Source organism: Rousettus aegyptiacus, unplaced genomic scaffold (assembly GCF_014176215.1).
Source record: "Rousettus aegyptiacus isolate mRouAeg1 unplaced genomic scaffold, mRouAeg1.p scaffold_m13_p_10, whole genome shotgun sequence".
Taxonomy (NCBI): domain Eukaryota; kingdom Metazoa; phylum Chordata; class Mammalia; order Chiroptera; family Pteropodidae; genus Rousettus; species Rousettus aegyptiacus.
This window is the reverse complement of record NW_023416285.1, coordinates 67086103-67106377: the sequence shown is the minus strand read 5'-3', so window position 1 is coordinate 67106377 and position 20275 is coordinate 67086103. Positions and strand designations below refer to the sequence as shown.

At 36.8% G+C, this 20275-nt stretch overlaps 1 protein-coding gene across 3 annotated transcripts in view; it reads right to left on the bottom strand.

Moving 5' to 3' along the window:
• The window catches only part of CORIN (corin, serine peptidase), a 197658-nt gene that overhangs the window by 152463 nt on the left and 24920 nt on the right, over positions 1 to 20275 (bottom strand). For all 3 annotated transcript variants that reach the window (XM_016161189.2, XM_016161190.2, XM_016161191.2), the window contains one exon: positions 8859 to 9003. In XM_016161189.2, the coding sequence (XP_016016675.2) occupies positions 8859 to 9003 (145 nt within the window). The remainder of the gene's footprint in view (positions 1 to 8858; positions 9004 to 20275) is intronic.

The following is a 20275-nucleotide window of genomic DNA, read 5'->3' as shown; positions in this document are numbered from 1 at the left end:
ATGAATGGATCAAGCCTTGTGGTTGGTGAAATAATGCTGCCCCAGAGATGTCCACATCCTAAGCCTCAGAACCTGTGATTATGCTACCTTACATGCAAAAGGGATGTTGCAGATGTAGGTTAAGAAATTTGAAATGATAAATTTACCTTGGATTATTCAGGTAAGCCCAAGGTAGTCACAGGGTCCCCATAAGCAGAAGAGGGAAGTGAGAGAGTGTGTGCCAGAGCCATGCAGTATGAGAAAAACTCAATGTGCCAATGTTCAGTTTGAAGATGGAAAAGAGCCACAAGCCAAGGAATGCAGGAAGCTTCTAGAAGATGGAAAAGATAGGAAACAGAGTGTCTCCTAGAGCACCTAGAAGGAATACCAGCACCTTAATTTTAGCCTCGTGAGAACTATTTTGGCCTTTTGACCTCTATAATTCTAAAGTAATATATTTGTGTTGTTTTAAGCTACCAAGTTCATGATAATTTGTTACAGAAGCAATAGGAAAGTAATATAGGCACCTTGCTAAGTATCCTCACTATAAGCATCTACTGAGTTAGCCTTCCAACAACCCTAGGAAACAGATGCTACTCTACCTCATGGAGTTTCAAGAGAAGGAAACTGAAATCTGTAAGTTATTTAACTTACCCAAGAATTGAGATGGGACATTGCAGATACACATGCATATATACCCACAGATACTTCTCACTTTAAACAAGGTACACAGGTTAAAAAAAAAAATCAACCACCATATATATGAAAAAATTTTCTCTTCCTATGACGTGAGTTTGAAGTTAATTTAATTCCTATCTTTATGTCTCTATCCATGTGGTAACACATTTATTTTGCATTTTCTATATGCCAGGAATTTTTTATTTACTCTTTGCTGAGAACACAAAATCTAGTAAGGAGTTCTTATCATCAAGATTAGTTGATGGAGACAGCCATGAAATCTAAAAATACAAATCATGTTACAAGTGCTTTGAGAATGATTTGCATAGGAAAATCTGGTGACAAAAGTAGAGAAGTAACTGCCATTCCATTTGAGAAAGTCAGGAAAGGTTTCTTCGGGGTGAATGATACTCAATATGAATCTTAAAAGATGATTAGGAGTCTTCTGGGTTTGAGCAAAGCATTTGTGATAAAGAGGGAGGTGTGGTAATAGGGAATGGAGAACTTTCTAGATAGAGCAAAGTGAGAAAGACATGCAAAAGCCTAGCAGCAGTTAATTTAGCATGGCTAGCACACAGAGGACTGGCCAGAGAAAAGGGAGAGGGAGGACGAGCCAGTCTGTGAAGGGCAGTTCCTATTAAAGATTTGGAATTGATTTTGCTGTGATGGAGGACTTTTGAGGTATCTGACATAGAGTGGAACATTAGAATGATCACTCTGGCAGCAACATGATGCTTGAAAGAGGTCAAGTCTAGAGAAAGTTATAAGGCTACTCCAAAAGTCCAAGTGAGAGAAGAGTAAGGCCTGACCCAAGGCAAAAGCAGTGAGGATAAAAGGAACAATGGAGAGAAAGCTTTCAGAGACAAAATTGTGAGAACATTAGAGAAAGAGTCAGATACCTCAAGGTTTTGGGTTATAATTACTGGGCATATGAGGGTGCCCCCAAATAAGATAGGAGTGCTGGTCATTAGTACTGTTCGGTCCCCTGTCATAAGTTCTCATAGCAACTGTCCTTTCCCACATAGGAGTTATCTCTGTTGTAATTAATTACTTATATAATCATTTGTTTAATGCCTTCCTCCCTTATTGAATGTGGAGTCCATGAGGGTAGGCTTTATTTGAGCTGTGCCCAATGCCTACAGCACACTCCCTTGTACATAACAGGAACTCAACAAATGTTTGTTAGAGGAATGAATAGTACCAATTTATATCTGCAATTGGAGTTTTGTTAAACGCTTCTCAACATATCAAAGTAATTTTACTTTTAATATTACATGTAAATTTAAGGTTCAATCCCTGATAAGTACTCCACAGCATAGGCTAACTCTTCTAGTCATGTGATGGCAGTACAACCTACTGCTGGTTTAGTTCTTACAAGAAATTAGTTAGCTTCTGAAAGTAACTCTCAAGCCTAAGCATGAAAGTCATGTAAAACTTGTCATCACATTGCAAATCAACTAGTCAGTCAACTTTATTCCTTTCTAGTTACTTGATTGGCAATTAAAATATATGGTGGCAATGGCTTGGTTTATGAGGTTATGGGTTGTGGATTATAGGATTGCTATGACAACGGGTCTTAATAAAAAGGTTTTATCTCTTATGGATAGAGTTAAAATGAGATAAACACATTTTTAGTTAAATTTAAGTGTAATAAAACTATATATTAAAAGAGTTATCTGATTTAATAATGATATTCATTAGCAAAAACTAATTCTTTACCTTCATAATGAACTTTGACAAATATTTTATTTGACTTCCATAACAGTTCTGTGAAATGAATAAGAATTATATTCTTTGTCTCATAGAAAAGGTAGTGTGCTTCCAAAGTCACACATCTAGTAAAATTGAAGAGTAAGACCCTAAACCCAGATCTCCTAGTGTCAAATTCTAAGTCCTTTTTCTATGTCAAATGGTCCTTCAGTATTACAACTAAAGAAATGAAAACTTTTCTCACTTTTCAATTTTCCTTTCAATTTCTTTCAAAAACTTGAATCCTTGGAGTCCAAATCTTTGGAATCAAATAGATAGTTTAGACTGACTACTGAATTTAGAAATGTAAAACTAAACTAAATCTCTGTAGCTCCAGCTTCAGTTTAAGGGGTTGAAGTGAGAAACAATTTGCTACTGCTCTCTTCCACAGCTTGTTGCTGAAATAATTATTCATAAAGTCCAACTCTTATCTTCAGGAGTCTTTTACCATCTTGACTTTATATATGACAGAAGGCCAAACAGACAAAATTAGAGACACATAGTGCATCTGTGTTTGTTAGCCTAGGGCTTTTATTATCTTTTCCTAATCAATAATTCTCTCACTATTATCTCTGATTTATGAAGCTACAGTGACTGTTATTTATATATAATTGGCATTCCAGCATCCCTTAGCAACCCTTATGGACCCAGAAATAACTACGAAACTTTGGAAGAGCATAGTTATAAATTCAAATCAAACAGAACATTTTATAAAGTAAGCAGAATTTAATGAGGTTTCTTGAACAAAGGTATAAAATGATTTTATTGCTCATTACGACAAAGAAATCAGTTATAAAATAGGAAATGTTTATTTGGGCAGCTATATGTATTTATATATATTTAATATATCAATATCAAATCATCTGGTGCAGAACTATGAAACAAATACATTTGAAGATGTCTGGAAAACCTCCACTTTCTAAAGGTTACCTATGTATTAGCCAAAATAGCACCTAGAAAAGGTTACAACTTGGTATACCATCTAATACCACACATAAGTGAAAAAAAATTTCACTCCTAGATATAAACTCAAGAGAAATGAAAACACAAGTCCACACACAAAACATATGTCCATGGATGTTCATAGCAACATTATTCAAAATAGCTAAAAGATAGAAATAATTCAAATGTCTATCAATTGATAAATGGATAAGCAAAATGTGGTATATCCACACAATGGAGTATTATTTGTCCATAAAAACTAATGAGTTACTAATACATACTACGGCATGGACAAGACTTGAAAATATTGTGCCAAGAGAAACAAGCCAGTCACAAAAACCACATATGGTCATGTGAAATGCCCAGAATAGGGAAATCTATAGAGAAAGCAAGTAGATTAGAGGCTGCTTAGGGTTAAGGGGTGGGGGGAAATGGAGAGAGGGGGAGCAATAGCTAAAGGGTATAGAGTTCATTTCTGAGGTAATTAAAATATTTCAAAATTGACTGTGAGGATAGTCATACTTATCTGTGAATACACTAAAAGCAATTGAATGTTATGTAAATTACATTTCAATAAAGCTGTAAAAAAACAAAAGCTAAAGCATTTAATAAATAATTAAGTTAAAATTGGACACTTAAAGCACTACTTTAATAACACCCCTCCTCTGGTCAGATGCCTCGAATCACTGAGCTATTTAAAAGTATTTTCTAAACTTATATTCAACTCTGAGAGTGAAAGAAAATAGTCTCCAATGCCTGTGAGCCACTAAACACAAGATCATGAGAATTAAACTTTTAAAATGACAGTGGTATGACTAAGAGAGCTTCTACGAGACAGACCTTCCTAGGCATAGCAAATATAAACTCTAAACAAGATACAAAACATAACTTCAGGAGGGTACTGGAGAGGAAACAAAAGCAGGGAAACCCTGGAGAGGAGCTGAGTCTTGGAAGGAGAGAGGGACCAAGATGAGTTGCAGGGTTTTTTCCTGCCTTTAGCCTGAGAGCAGGCTGCAGCAGGCCACACAGGGCACACAGGGCAGGACAACTACACCTGCAATAGAAACCCCGCAGTCCCCTGAGCTGAGGCATGTTTTCCTGCCATCCTCTTACTTTCTCCCTCTGACCTTTAATGCTTCTCTCCTCTGGCTTCTGTGAAACCCAGCATTTCCAGGTTCCTTTCCTTCCTCTCTGATCATTCTTCCCGTCTCTCTTATTCCTTCTCATTTCTTTATCTTCCCCCTAAATACTAGCGCCCTCCAGGGCTTTGCTTTTCATTGGTACGCTTTCTCTTCACCATTCATCTGTTCCTGCAGCTTCAACTACCAAGGGTCCTCCACCTTTACAACTGCAGTTAGGACGCCCTTCTCAGCTTACCTTCTGGATACTTCTATCTTCAGACCAGTAACAGTGAAGTGGAAGTTAAATTCTAAAGTCAGCACATAAGCCAAAAAACATACAAAGTCACAATTTCCCTTGAAATTCCATTAGGAAGGTGAGATATTAGAGTTCTTATATTCCTCTATGTCCTGCACTATTGAATTTGCTCAAGTTAATGCACTTAAATTATGATCCCACTGTATTTGGTTGTCCCTAACTTAAAATGTTCAAACTAAATTTCCAACCTTCCCTCCACTTGTATCCTACTCCTCCACCTGTGCTTGCTACATTAATAAAAATCAAACTGGTTGCCCAAGCAAGAAACCTAGGAATCAACCTTGACTTCTACTTCTCTCCCTCCTACCAAAATCCAATCCGTCTTAATTTCTGTTGAGAGGAATGCACCAAATGCCTTAATTCTAATCTTTATCATCTTAGACTATAGTTAGAGCTGCAAATTGATCTCCCTGCCTTTATTTCTTTCTGCTCCAGTGCTCTGCAGTGTAATCAGGTCTGTTGGCTTTTGCAAATGTAGACATGATCAGATTTCTCCCCACTTAAGAAGATCAACCAATAGTAAACTATCACCCACAGTAGTGGTTTTCAAGCATTTTTATAACAAATAAATATTATTTTCAAATAATTATAAGATCCTAATAGCTGATAGAAAAAAAATGGCATAGATGATAGAGGCTCTGTTCATCCCTCTGGCGACCAAATCAAAGTTATGATGGTAATAAGGAGCAGCAGCAAGGAAAAATGCCGGGGATCTAGATGAGCAAGCCATACGATTATAGAGAAATCCAAGAAATCACCCTCCAATGGTAGAAGGTAGGATGGGGCGAAGATGCAGGGCTGCCCATTCCTGAGCGGCTGAGTGAGACAGAGGCTTCAGCAGCTGCAGACTCCTCTGAAAGGAGTCGTGTCCACAAGTGGATTTTTGCAGTGATGGGCTGCTCACCTTGAGCACCAGTGCCGATTAGGCTGCGTGCAGAGGGCACCAGGGACTTGCAGGGAGACATTGTCGGAGTGAGGGCAAAAATGAGATGCACTCTCTACAGAAGTGCTAGTGGTGTCCATTGTTCCCTGTTGAGTCCTTCCCCTCCCAGTGTGAAGACACAGCATTGCCACAGCCCTGATGTCATCATACTGGATAACAGAGGTCTCTCCGCCCAGAGGATTCCCTGAAACCCCCAATTTGTGACTCCACTCAAGCCTCATCCAGGTATATCCTCAGTGAGTCAGGCACTCTTTGCCTAGACTCACACTAAAGGCAGCCGTCCTCGATTTCTGGTGTGGCCTTTGAGGCAACTATAATAAGCACAGCATCTGTGGATTGCTTGCTGAATCTTAACAGGTGGCCCCAGAGGTGCTGAAGCTTGAGCTAAATTTGGCCTATAGCTGAACCCCTCTCAGGACTGTGTGCCACTAGACACCTACTTCACAAATCCACACTTATAAGACCAGGAGACTTAAGAGCTTTGTTTAGTACATAGAAATAGACACAGAAAGGCAGCCAAAATTGGAAGACAAAAAAGAAGAAACAATATGAGAGAATAGAACAGAGATCCAGATATAATGGAGTCAAGTAATCTAACAGATGCAGAGTTCAAAACACTGGTTATAAAGATGCTCAATGAAATTTTGGGAAGTGTAGAGAATTTCAACAAAGAGATAAAAAACATAAAAATGGAAATGGAAATTAAAAAAGGGAACCAGTCTGAAATGAAGAATACATTATATGACATGAGAAGTATATTAAATGGAATAAACGAAGTGAATAAAGAAAAAGATTAAATGCCCTATCTAGAGGATAGGAAAGCCAAGGATATGCAATCAGAACAGCAAGAGATAAGATGCCAAGACTATTAAAATAATTTAAGAGCATATGGGTCATTATTAAGGGTCCAAATATCCATCTGATTGGCGTACCTGAAGAAAATCAAAATGTTGAACAGCTATTAGAAGAAATAATGATGGATAACTTCCCTGATCTGGTGAAGGAAATGGACATAAAACTCCAGGAAGCTCTGAGAATTCCAAAAACCAGGGATCCAAAGAGGCCCACACCAAGACACATCATAATTAAAATTCCAAAGGCTAAATACAAAGAAAGAATATTAAAAGCAGCGAGAGAAAAACAGATAAGGGAACACCCATAAGACTAGCAGCTGATTTCTCAAAAGAAACATATGCAGGACAGAAGGGCTTGGCAAAAAAATATTTGACAGGATGAAGACCCAGGATCTATAACCAAGGATACTTTATCTAGCAGAGCTATCATTTAGAGTTGAAGGACACATAAAGAGCTTCCCAGACAAAAATAAGCTAAAAGAATTTATCACCACCAAACCAGTATTACAGGAAATGTTGGAGGGACTTCTTTAAGAAGAAAAAACATGTATCGAAAACAGAAATAAAGATGGTAACAACTACATCCCTATCAATAAATACCTTAAATGGAAAAGAATTAAGAGCTCCAACCAAAAGATAGAGTGGCTGAAAGTATAAGAAAACAAGACCCCTACATATGAAAAGGAAGGAGATGGAAAAAGATACTGCTTTGATAGACCTAGAAGGTATTTAAGGCAGACAGAGAAAGATAAACACTATGATTTCACTTATATGCAGAATCTAAGGAAGAAAAAGAACAAACTAATCAAAAACAGACTCACAAATATAGTGGACAATTTGGTGTCGGGGACAGGGGAGGGAGGATTGAGCGGCTAGGAGAATGGGGCGAAGGACTAAAGAAGGATAAATTAGTAATTGATGGATGGTCATGGGGATGGGGAGCATGGTATAGGGAATGCAGTTAGCATTAATATGTTGGCTAGGTGGAGAATCAAGGAAGGGAGGGAGCAACTGGGAGGATCATTTTATGAACTATGTAGATGTCTAACCAATGTACTGTATACTTGAAACTAAATAAAATTAATTAATTAATTTAAAAATCCTAATATCTATAAAATAGACATAGCTGAAGTTTATTGAGATTTACTTTATACATTCTAAATGTTTAACTTATTATGAACCAATTAATAAGAAACTAATAGGTAGTGTTGGTGAAATTCAGAAATTCAAAATCTTTGATAATGTTATTAGATCTGCATCATCTTGCTATATATTTCTCTACTTGATTGTACACATTCAAAAAAAATCTGATCCATAGCAGTAGGTAGCTATCAAAGGCAATATTTTGTTTGTTTTTCTCCAATGGCTCACCTTTTAAACTTAGGATATTGTTCATTTAAAGACAGATAACAAGACTCAAATACAAACAAATGAATCCAGTACAAATTACTTGGCTGTCAGTCTCCTCTTGGTTAAAAATTAGTGTGTAATTTAGTTTCAGTGTGCATTTAAAATCTATTTTTTTTAATAGAAAGTCAAAGCAAACAATTATATAATCTTTGAGACTCCTCCTCAAAATCTTGGTTCTATGTAATTGAGTGAAAACTAATGACCTAGATGCTAATGCCCAAACTCCTTAAGACCACATACAAAATTCTGTGTCATTTGCACTTTATCTATCAATGTAGCTGCATTCCCTACCAGAGCCAGAATTTCACTCAGTTTCCCAAGTCCACCTCCATCTTTCATAAGGTTATACTTTTGCACTTGAGATATTCTCAACCAAATATGACTCTTGTACTACTTACTGTCTTCTAACCTAAATTTCTATTAATTTTATTCCAAGGTTAAAATGCCCCATGAAGCCTTCTTGGGCTACCTCCAAAGCACCTTGTATATACCTCTATCATCCACATGCGTTGCCTTGTATGATAATTATTTCTTCCTCACAACTGTGAATTCTTGAGAAAGAAAGACTAATTTAACCATCTTTGAGTTCTCAGGGACTTTCAAAGTTCCTGCTACCTAGTAATCACTCTTTAAATGTTTTGAACTAATTAATACATTAATTAATATGAATTAATTAACATTAATTAATATAAAACTAGTATAGTGATTATAGCAACTGAAACTGCAGATTGCATAAGACAGTCAACAGATAACCCTCTTATTGAGTTGATATTTTAGGTTAAATAAGTGCTAAGTAGAAATCACTCTTATAAATCATGCTAATTTTAATATTGATTTTATTTTTCTTTAATAACGACAACACTCACCAAGAAAGGAAAGCAAGATCACCAGCAGGACAATGAGAGCACAGATACATGGAATCAGGACCAGCAATAGGAAACGAAGAATATTAGTAGTCGTCAGCTTCTGAGAGCAGCCATCATCTAGGTTATCTTCATCAGATACAATGACCTAAAAAAGAAGAATATAAAACATAGTTTTAGTATTACAAAGTAACTCAATACATAGTATGAAATTGTAGAGTACAGCTATCTATTTAGAGCCAAATCATACTAATAAATGAACACAAAATGGTACAACCACATTCAAGGCAGAGCAAATCATCTATTTCTGAAATGTTTTTCAGTTGTACACAAACTTTTCATGATATTCCATCTTGATTTTTTAAAACTATTTGTCAGTTTGCTATTATTCCAAAAAGCTATAAATTACCATGGCAAGAACTCACCTTGGCCCAGAGCTATAAGCAAAGACTGTCTAGTACAGTGATAAGATATTGGTGAGTAGGTGTAGACAAGATGTTATCCAGACTTCATTGTTGTTAGTCTCATTAGTCCTAACCCAAATCTGCATGAATCTGGATAAAATAACTTCTCAGCCATTAATGATTCAGCAAGGTTCAATATTACTGACCATGTATTTAGTGACAAGTTGAACAGTGAAAGAGAGCTTGTCTTATTGGCCACTTGAACAATGACAATCTCTCAGGACATTCTCTGCTGTCCACACAGCGCCCGCAGCCTATTCATTTATAGGAGGATGATAAGGTGCAACAGTGATGGTTCCGATACAGCTCTCGTTTTCAAATACTTTAAATTTTACTTAGTTCAATCTCTTGCCAGAAATGAAGTCTGGAAATTTATTTATTGCAAATAGCTAGTTTGGGGCAGCGACTTTTTCAACAGAAGTCTAAGATGGAATTAAATTTGATTTGAGTCGCTCACTATGAGCAACTCTTCTGATCTCCTTAATGAAGGTATTTCTCATGGTTCTGTCTTGGACTTCTGATTCTCCTTGCACTTTCTCCTCTGACAGCTTCTCGAATGACAGAGCTTGAATGACAACCTCTGTGTAACTGTTTCGGAATCTCTCCTGAGTTCCAAACTCCCTTTCAAGTTACATCGTACATTTTCAATGCCTGGTGCTTAGCAGCATCTCCCTTACTCCTCTATCACTGCCATCAGTTTTTTACCATGCTTAGGTTTCTCTCAGTTATCTTTTTATCCATCCTGAAGCCTATATCCCACTTCAGCCACTATCCTCTCTCTCTTCATTTTTCACATTCAAAATGCTCTGAGTTTTTAATATTTATCGTCCAAATTTCCTCTTTTATTATTCACTCTTGAGGTCACTACCATTTGGCACTTGTTTCTGTCCCTGTACCAAAACAGCTTTTGCTAGGGTTACCAATGACCTCCATGTTGCTACATCCAAATGGCATTTTCAATCATCATTGTAATGACATCTCAGTATTGTTTGAGAGATCAAATTCTTGGTTAGCCACTCCCATCTTTTTCAAGTACTTTCTTCCTCTGATTTCTCTCTCCTACTTCTCTGGTCATTTCTTCTCACATTCACCCTTTCTAGCCAATGTCACCCACACAAATGGCATCAATTGCCAGCCCTAAACATGGGACATATCTTTAAATAGCAACCTTTTCTCTGAGCTCTAGACCTTTGTATCCAGCTGGCCATTTGACATCTCCTCAGTGGATATTGCAAAAATACCTCAAAATCAACAGGTCTGAAACCAAAGAAATCACCTTCACCTCCATATCTGGTGTTCTTCCAGGGTTCTCTATCTCAGGAAAAAGTAATTGAGCATTTATCATGAGTCAGACACTGTTTGGGCACTTGAAATATATCACTGTGCAAAGCAAACATCTCCAGCCTCTTAGTAAACACTACCATCATATCTTGCCTGGAACACTGCAAATGGCTCCTCCTGTATGGTTTACCTATAACCTTTCTTGTACTCCCTAATTTGTTCTCTACACTACAGCAAGAGTGAGAAAAAGGCTGTGTGTATCACTAGATGACAAGAAAAAGCACCATGAAAAATGACCTCCAAACTGAGCCAATTCAGGAGATTGAGAGCCTGGAACCAGAGTTGATCATAATAACCATGTGCCCAATGGATTAGCAGAGATTTGGGAAGGGCTTTGACTTCCACAAGGATGTGTGGGCTTTTGACTTTCTTTTATTTAGATTTCAAGGGTCAAGGTGCCCATAGTTGATATTTCAGGTATATTAGTCTTTATCCTGTTCTACCTTCCTGCAGCATTTCACTATCAACACATGGTACATTCTTAGGGAAACTTCCACAGCAGCAGTGGAAGAAACTGCTTGAGAATAAAGAGATCTCCATCCATCAGCTCCTCAGATGAAAGAATCACTCTCAAGGTCAGGACCTACCCATGAGTCAATGAACCAGAAATATCCAACTAGGGATATTGGGTGCCTCTCTAGGTAGCTTCACCCAGAGATATCTTAGCCATGGAAATAGCTACTAACAACCAGGCTAAAACAAAGCAAAAGTTAAGCACAAAAGAAACCAAGTGCCTTCTTAGGGACAACAGACTTACCCTCCCTCACAAATCCCCTAATTCAGAGTAGGAATAAGTGGATGGGAACTGTACACACTTGCTCTTAAACCTTTTTGATGGGTTATATAAGAACTAATTTTTAATCATTGAACCTTCCCACATGATAAATTTTACACATTAAATATAGAGCAGGGTCAGCAAACTACAGCCCCTGGGCCAAACCCAGCCCACTGCCTGTTTTAGTACATAAAGTTTTATTGGCAGAGACCCGTGTTCATTCATTTATATATTATTATAGCTGCTTTCCTGCTACAACAACAGCACTAAGTAGCTGCAACAGAGCCATCTGGCCCACAAGGACTAAAATATTTACTATCCAGCCCTTTACTGAAAAAGTTTACTAACCATTGACATAGAATATCAGTGTATATCTCTGCATATATGGGTATTTTAAAATCTATAAATTTAATGTGATAACTAAATTAAAATATAAATTCTTTTAAGAAAATCAGATTTTAATCTTTTCATTAGGTCCATAATGAAACATGATATAACTTTATAAGTGGCTACAGGCAGACAGAACTGCCTAATTGTCATTGTAATACATGGTTACAAAAGTTCAAAGATAAAAATAATCTTCAAAATGGGGGGGGGGGAGGAATATCAAAACCATATGTGATACATTAGAAGAAAGGAAAGCACAAATTTCAAGGATATTATAAACTATAAGAACCAACAAATATTTATAATATTATAGAGCTAGAAAGTACAAAATTATTCCTGCTTCTATAAAAACATAATTATAGCATAACTACTATTAACTCAGTTGATCTCTCTCTATATATATATGCAAATGTCACCCTTTTCTCATCAGTGTATGCCCAGCATCTAGGACAGCATCTGAATATAGTCAGAAATAGATTAATACCTGTTAAATAGAGTTCTGGTCAAGAAGGAGGGATAGGTAAATGTTGTGTTAGCCTCCTCCCACAATCACATTAAAATTATAACTAAATTATAGAACAAACAATCTGAAGAACCATCTGAAGACTAGCAAAGTTAACTCCTATAATTTAGGATATAATAAAGAGGCCAGATTGAGACTGGTAGGAGGGTCGGAGAAATGAAACAGGTTGGCCCCACACCCGTGTGTGGCTGTTGAGTATTGGGAGTGTAATCTCAGTCACAGAAGTCCCACTAAAGGAACGAGGCCCCACACTAAGACTCTCCAGCCAAGATTTCCAGTTCTGGGAAAAGGAGTCCCCACAAAATCTGGCTGTAAAAATCATTGAGGATTCAGACCATCCAGGTGAGAGTGAAAGCTGCTAGAAACACAGATATCACCTTAAAGGGCCCCAGGTATGACTCACTCATTCACAGGCACTCACCTTGGGCTCTGGAAAACAGATTGTAGCTTGGGAGGTGTCAGAGACATTTGGGGAAGGGCTGAGTTGTACGGCTTTGGGACAGGTGCTGGAGGGACAGCCACAATTGTCCTTGTGTTGAGACCTCTTCCAGTGCAGCCTGCACATAAGTGCCATCTTGCTATGTTGAGCACTTCACCTACACAGCCAATTCTGAATCTGTGTTGGCATAGTGAGGTCCACTCGTTCCATCCCAGCGACTCCTTAGGATCCCGCCCCACACAACTTGTGAATTGTTGGAGGCATGTTCCTGGCTGGCAGCCCTCTCTGCAGGAGACTTTTTTGGCAATGACCAGCAGACTTCGTCTCAAGCACTTCCGGGGACAGTTCAGGTGGTCGGAGACCTGCCCTAGCCCAAGATGTAGTGATCTTGAACAAATCTCCAGGGTCGGTGGGCGCCAGATGGGCAGCAACTAGCCTTGCTGTGATGTGGGACTTTTGTGAATGGCCACAGGCTCAGTACTGGCACCAAATCTGGGTCTGCACTAACTTGGCGAGTGCTACCCTGGTGACTTTCTGGGACCTAGCATCACACAACTCACATACCACCTAGGATTCCTTCACCTGTCGAGCCTTACAGGCAGCCAGTAGGCAGCCTCAGAACTCGGAGTGTCCTAGACCCTTTGCTGAGCTTCCTCAGGCCTGGTGCTGGTGGCAGTCAGCCTCGATTCAGCATGTAGCCTCTCCCATGGACTTCTAGGTCCAGCACAATTAGTGATCAATCACAAATCACTTCTTAACTTCAACCAGGTAGCACTGAGAGGTCACATGCAGCAGCTGAACTTGGCCTGCACGGGATCCTCTCTCAAGGGGCCCCAGAATCAACACATTCAGAGACTGGCATCGGACTACTGCAAAGAACCACCTTATTAACCCCACAAGCAGCACACCCAAAGGGAGGTCTCAACAGGCACAGAAGTCCACTGAAGCAAATCCTACTCCACAGGGTCAGCCCACACACAGCTCATACTGTATGGGTGTAGCCAAACCGCACAGCCAGTCAGCCTGAGAGTCAGTCCTGCCCACCAACATGCTGACAGCAATCAAGGCTTGACTACAACAGGAGAGCAAACACAACCCACATAAGAGACACTCCTCGGGCACCTGTCTCAGGTGACCAGGGACACTGTGCCAGTGGGCCCTACAGGACACCTACTACATAAGGTCACCTGGTCAAGACCGGGAGACATAGCAAAAGTATGTTATACATAGAAACAAATGGGAAGAGGCAACAAAAATGAGAAAACAAAGAAATATGTCCCAAATGAAAGGCAAAAACTCCAGAAAAAGAATTAAATGAAACAGAGACAAGCAACTTACCAGAGACAGAGTTCAAAACACTAGTTATAAGGATGCTCAATGAACTTAGGGGAAGAATAGGCAATCTCAGTGAGAATGTCAACAAAGAGGTGGTAATCATAAAAAAGGACATAGAATACATTTTAAAAAGTCAAAAATGAAGAATACAATAACCCAAATGAAGAATGCACTGGTAGGAATCAAAAGTAGATTAGATAAAACAGAAGATAAAATCTGTGATTTGGAAGAAAAGGTAGCCAAAAACACCCAATTGGAACAGTAAAAAGAAATAAAGAATCAAAATAAGTGAGGAAAGTTCAGGAGACCTCCGGGACAATATTAAATATAACAACATTCACATCATAGGAGTACTAAAAGGAAAAAAAAGAGAGCAAAGCATTGAGAACCTATTTAAAGAAATAATGACTGAAAACTTCCCTAACCTGGTGAAGGAAATAGACATACAAGTTCAGGAAGTGCAGAGAGTCCTGAACAAGAGGAACCCAAATAGGCCCACACCAAAACACATCATAATTAAAATGTCTAAGGTTAAAGACAAAGAAAATCCTAAAAACAGCAAGAGAAAACCACCTAGTTACTTACAAGTGTGCTCCCATAAGACTGTTAGCTGATTTTTCAACGGAAACTTTGAATGCCAGAAGTACTTCACAGGAAATATTCAAGGTGATGAAAAGCAAGGACCTACAACCAAGATTGCTCTACCCAGCAAGGATATCAATTAAAACTGAATGTGAGATAAAGAGCTTCCCAGATAAGAAAAAGCTAAAAGAATTTATCACCACCAAACAAGTGTTACAAGAAATGTTACAGGGACTTCTTTAAGAAGAAAAGAAGGGGAAAAAACATAGATATAAATAATAAAATGGCTATAATTATGTACCTATCAATAATCACTTTAAATGTAAATGGATTAAATACTCCAATCAAAAGATAGGATAAGTGAACAGATGAGAAAATAAGACCCATACGTATTCTGTCTGCAAGAGGCCCACATCAGATCAAAAGACATACACAGACTGAAAGTAAAGGTATGGAAAAAGGTACTTCATGCAAATGGTAATAAAAAAAAAAAAAAGCTGGGATAGAAATATTTATATCAGGCAAAATAGAGTTTAAAACAAAGACTATAATAAGTAACAATGAAAAAAATTACACAATAATAAAGGGATTAATCCAACAAAAGGATAAAATCCTAGTAAACATTTATACACTCAACATAGAAGCACCTAAATATATAAAGCAAATATTGACAGATATAAAAAGAGAGATTGACAGTAATACACTCATAGTAGGAGACTATAACACCCCATTGACTCCACTAGACAAATCCTTCCAGACAGAAAATCCACAAGGAAACAGCAGCCTTAAATGACACATTAAACCAAATGTATTTAATTGATATGTTTAGACTATTTCACCCCAAAGCAGCAGCAGAATATACATTTTTTTTTTCATGAGCACGTGAAACATTTTCCAAGATAGACCACATGTTAGGCCATAAAACAAGTCTCAGTAAATTTAAGAAGATTAAAATTATATCATGTGTCTTCTCTGATCAAAATGGTATAAACTAGAAATCAATTACAAGAAAAAAACTGAAAAATACACAAACACATGTAGGCTAAATAACATGCTACTAAACAATGACTGGGATGAGATCTTCCTTAATGATGAGATCAAGGAGGGAATCAAAAGATACTGTGAGACAAATGAAAATGAAAACACAATGACCCCAAATCTATGGGACAGAGAGAAAATGGTACTAAGAAAGAATTCATAGCAATACAGTTTTATGTCAAGAAACAACAAAAAGCTTACATAAACAATCTAATCTTACACTTAAAAGAACTAGAAAAAGAACAGCAAACAAGACCCAAGATTACCAGAAGACAGGAAATAATATAGATCAGAGGAGAAGTAAACAAAATAGAATCTGAAAAAAAACACAAACGATCAATGAAACCAAGAGCTAGTCCTTTAAAAAGATAAACAAAATTGGTCAACCTTTGACCAGACTCATCAAGAAAAAAAGAGCAAGAACCCAAATAAATAAAATCAAAAATGAAAAAGAAGTGACAATTAACAACACAGAAATACAAAGAATTATAAGAAAACACTACAAGCAATTATATTCCAACATAATTGGACGATCTGAAAGAAATGGATACATTCCTAGAGACATACAATCTCCCAATTTAATGCAATTCCTATCAAAATATCAAAGCATTTTTCACATAACTAGAATGAATAATCCAAAAATTTATATGGAACCATAAAAGACACTGAATAGCCAAAGCAATCTTGAGAAAGAAGAATAGAGTTGGAGGTGTCACACTACCTGATACTAAACTATATTACAAGGCTATAGTATTCAAAACATCATGGTACCGGCACAAAAACAGACACATACATCAATGGAACAGAATAGAGAACCCACATCTATGTGGTCATTTACTCTATGACAAAAGAGGCAAGAATATACAAGGGGGTAAAGACAGTCTTTTCAATAAATGATGTTAGGAAAATTGGACAGTTACATGCAAAAGAAAAAAAAATGAAACTGGACTGCTTTCTTACACCATATACAAAAAAAAAATCTTTTATGATTTTTGAAACCATAAAACTCCTAGAAAAAAAAAACATAGGCAATAAACTCTCTGACATTTCTCTTAGAAGTGTATTTTTCTGATATATCTTCTCGGGCAAGAGAAAAAAATAACCAAATGAGACTACATCAAACTGAAATGTTTTTGCGCAGCTAAGGAAACCATCAACAAAACAAAAAGACATCCTACTAAATGGGAGAAGATATTTGCCTATGATACATTCCATAAAGGGTTGTTAATATCCAAATTTTATAAAGAACTCACAACTCAACACCAGAAAACAACACAATTAAAAAATGGGCAGGGTACCTGAACAGGCATTTCTCCAAAGCAGACATACAGACAGCTAATAGACATATGAAATGCAAATTAAAACCACAATTAGATATCACCTCACACCTGTCAGAATAGCTATCATCAACAAATCAAAAAATAAGTGTTGGTGAAGATGTAGAGGAAAGAGAATCTTCGTGCACTGGTGGTGGGATTGCAAATTGGTGCACCCACAACAGAAAATAGAACTACCTTATGACCTAGCAATTGCAGTTCTGAGTATTTACCCAAAGAAATCCAAAACACTAATTCAAAAAGATATACGCATCCCTATATTCACTGTATCACTGTTTACAACAGCTAAGATATGGAAGCAATCTAAATGCCTATCAATAGACATTGGATAAAGATGTGCTATACACATACAATGGAATTACTTAGCCATAAAAAAATAAAATATTACCCTTTACAATGACATGGATGTGGAGGGTATTAGGCTAAGTGAAATAAGTCAAACAGAGAAAGACAAATACCATGTGATTTCACTTATATGTGGAATCTAAAGAACAAAATAAATAAACAAAACAAAAGCAGACTCATAGTTACAGAGAACAAACTAGTTATTGTCGGATTGGAACGGGGTTGGTGGGGGGCTGGGTAAAAAAGATGAAGGGATAAAGAAGTATAAATTGGTAGTTACTAAATAGTCATGAGGATGCGAAATACAACATAGGGAATATAGTCAATATTGTAATTCATTAGTCTAGTGCCAGGTAGGTACACCTGAAACATATAAAGTAATACTAAACGTCAACTTTAGTTGAAAAATAAAATTACAAAAAATACCTGTTGAATAAATGAATATATTAAATCACCTAAAAAATTTATCTGTACATAATTAATGTAAATAACTGCTTCTTTTTTTAACGATATATGCTTTATAAAGATTATTCCCTGGTCATCCAAAAATACTTGGAGGAAAAAACATATTAGTTAAAAAAAAGTAAAAACATTTCCCTTTTAGGGAAGATATACTAAAATTAATAAAATGAGTTTTTACTAGGACTATTAGTACAATTCCACACTCACATTTCCTATTACAAGCTCTAAAGTCAGAAAGTTTGCATTTCAAAAAGTATATTGTGATGGATTTTATTACAGACAATATTTTTTAAACACTACCTATGTTAAGAGCATAAGAAGTATCCTTGTAACTCTATTAAACCCCCAAATGAGAGATCCCCAGACATTTTTGGTTTATGGCACTATCATTATTAGGAATTTTTAAGAGGTACTAGTCCAAAAGAAATGCCTGACAGTTCAATTGATTAAAAAGTTTAGTCCAATAATTGTATAAGAAGTATTTGTATCTTAAAAACTTAGTAGCCATTTGAAAAAACACTACACATAAATTAAAATTAAACCATATTTTCATGTCATTCTTGACCGCAATTACTTACTATTGGATGTGTATATCTTTAGGGTACTGCATATCACCTCTAACTGTGGAATCCCATTTGAAATTGCCACCATTCATTGCCTGTTCCACATGGACTTTTGCGTGGTATGACTTTTTACACAGTAAGCACCAACAACCCAGCTTTACGAGGATAGGACAACATCAGAAGGAATATAGCACAATCTAATGTTGAAACTGTGAACTACCTCAAGCTAGTATTTTATTTGGTAACCAATAAATGCCAAGTATTACTGTATTTCCCTCAAAAATTGAAAATAATCAACGAAGTATTTTTGAGTCACTGCAGTGTCTAGGGGTACCTCAGCACATAGTTTAAAACTCATGGTTCTATTCAAATTATTTCTCTCACATCGAACTGCATAAGCCCAAATCTTTAAATCAGTAACTTATATCTGACCTCAATCAGAAAGCCTTCCTAATTACCCAGACAGAAGTAATCTCTCTCTGCCTCACCTAAATTGCTGGGATGTGGCGCAGACTAATTAATTGACTCCCACCATCTTTTTTTCCTTTAATCTTAGAAACAGAAACCTCAATTTTGGTTGGGCGAAAATTTAATGGCCACTTAGAATAAAGACAGAATTTCCCGGCCTCTTTTACACCTGTGTAAGGCCATGTCCTCGGTTCTTGACCATGAGATGAAATTGGAAGTGGTAAATGTGACTTCCAGAAAGTGTTCTCCAAGAGAGGAGTGTTATCCTTCCTCTTTCCTGATGTCTGCAATATGGATGTAATAGCTGGAACTCAAGCAATCATCTTAAACCCAGAGATGAAAGCCGTGTGCAGACAATGGCTGAGTATCAAGAAAGAGGGAACTTGGATCCCCAATGGATTTATGAAGCTGCCCTATCAGTCTAGACCTATTCATTTTCAGACTTAATTTACATGAGAAAAAAATAAATAATTTCTTGTTAAATAACTATCAACCTGAATATTCTATTACTTGCAGCTGAAGCAATTCTAAATTAACTACGGCATTTATTACTTTCTACTTTGGATCTTGGTCATGTATGTACATATTAAAATTACTAAACTGTAATCTCAGGATGCTAAGATCCATTTTTAATTCATTCAACAAATAGTTATACCATGTCCCCAGAACATTATTTTTATCCCTTAGGCAACTAACCAGTGTGCAGTATACAGAAGGATCAGAATGCATATATATTATCTCAAATAAATAAATGACTCACAATTAAAGCCCAACAAAATTCCGCCCCCACAAAATGTTGGGGTTTTGATATACTTACTTTCGATGGAAGTGAGTAAAACCATTAATGGTGTCTTTAAACATCATATATCTAGGGTTTTCATGCTAGGTAATGTAACTGTCATTTGCTTACTTTCAACAAGAATTAACAGCAATTCAGTGTGGCCACAGTGGATTATCTTCTGCTAATCGGAAACTTGTTTCTTTTTATACGTCATTGATCAGATAAACTCAGAAGAAAAAATTTATAAATGAGTAAATTACAACTTAGCAATCTTTAATTATAAATTACTAAATATAGTGTGATAGCAAAAATGCTTTCAAACAGGGATTAATAGGGAGCAAACAATGAAAAGTAGAGTTAGTCAAAATGCAGGCAATCACTGAATTAAGTCACCTTGCAGTCTTCACATTTTCTACCTATTTTAGCAATCTCTTATCTTGTTTCTCCACATCCTCCCTTTTCCCCTTCCAATCTCAACACTGTACCCCAAGTGATCTTTTAAAAATGCTCATTTGGATGTGTTACTTTCCTGCTTAAAACCCTCCAGCGACTTGAAAAACAAAGACCAACTTTCCTAACA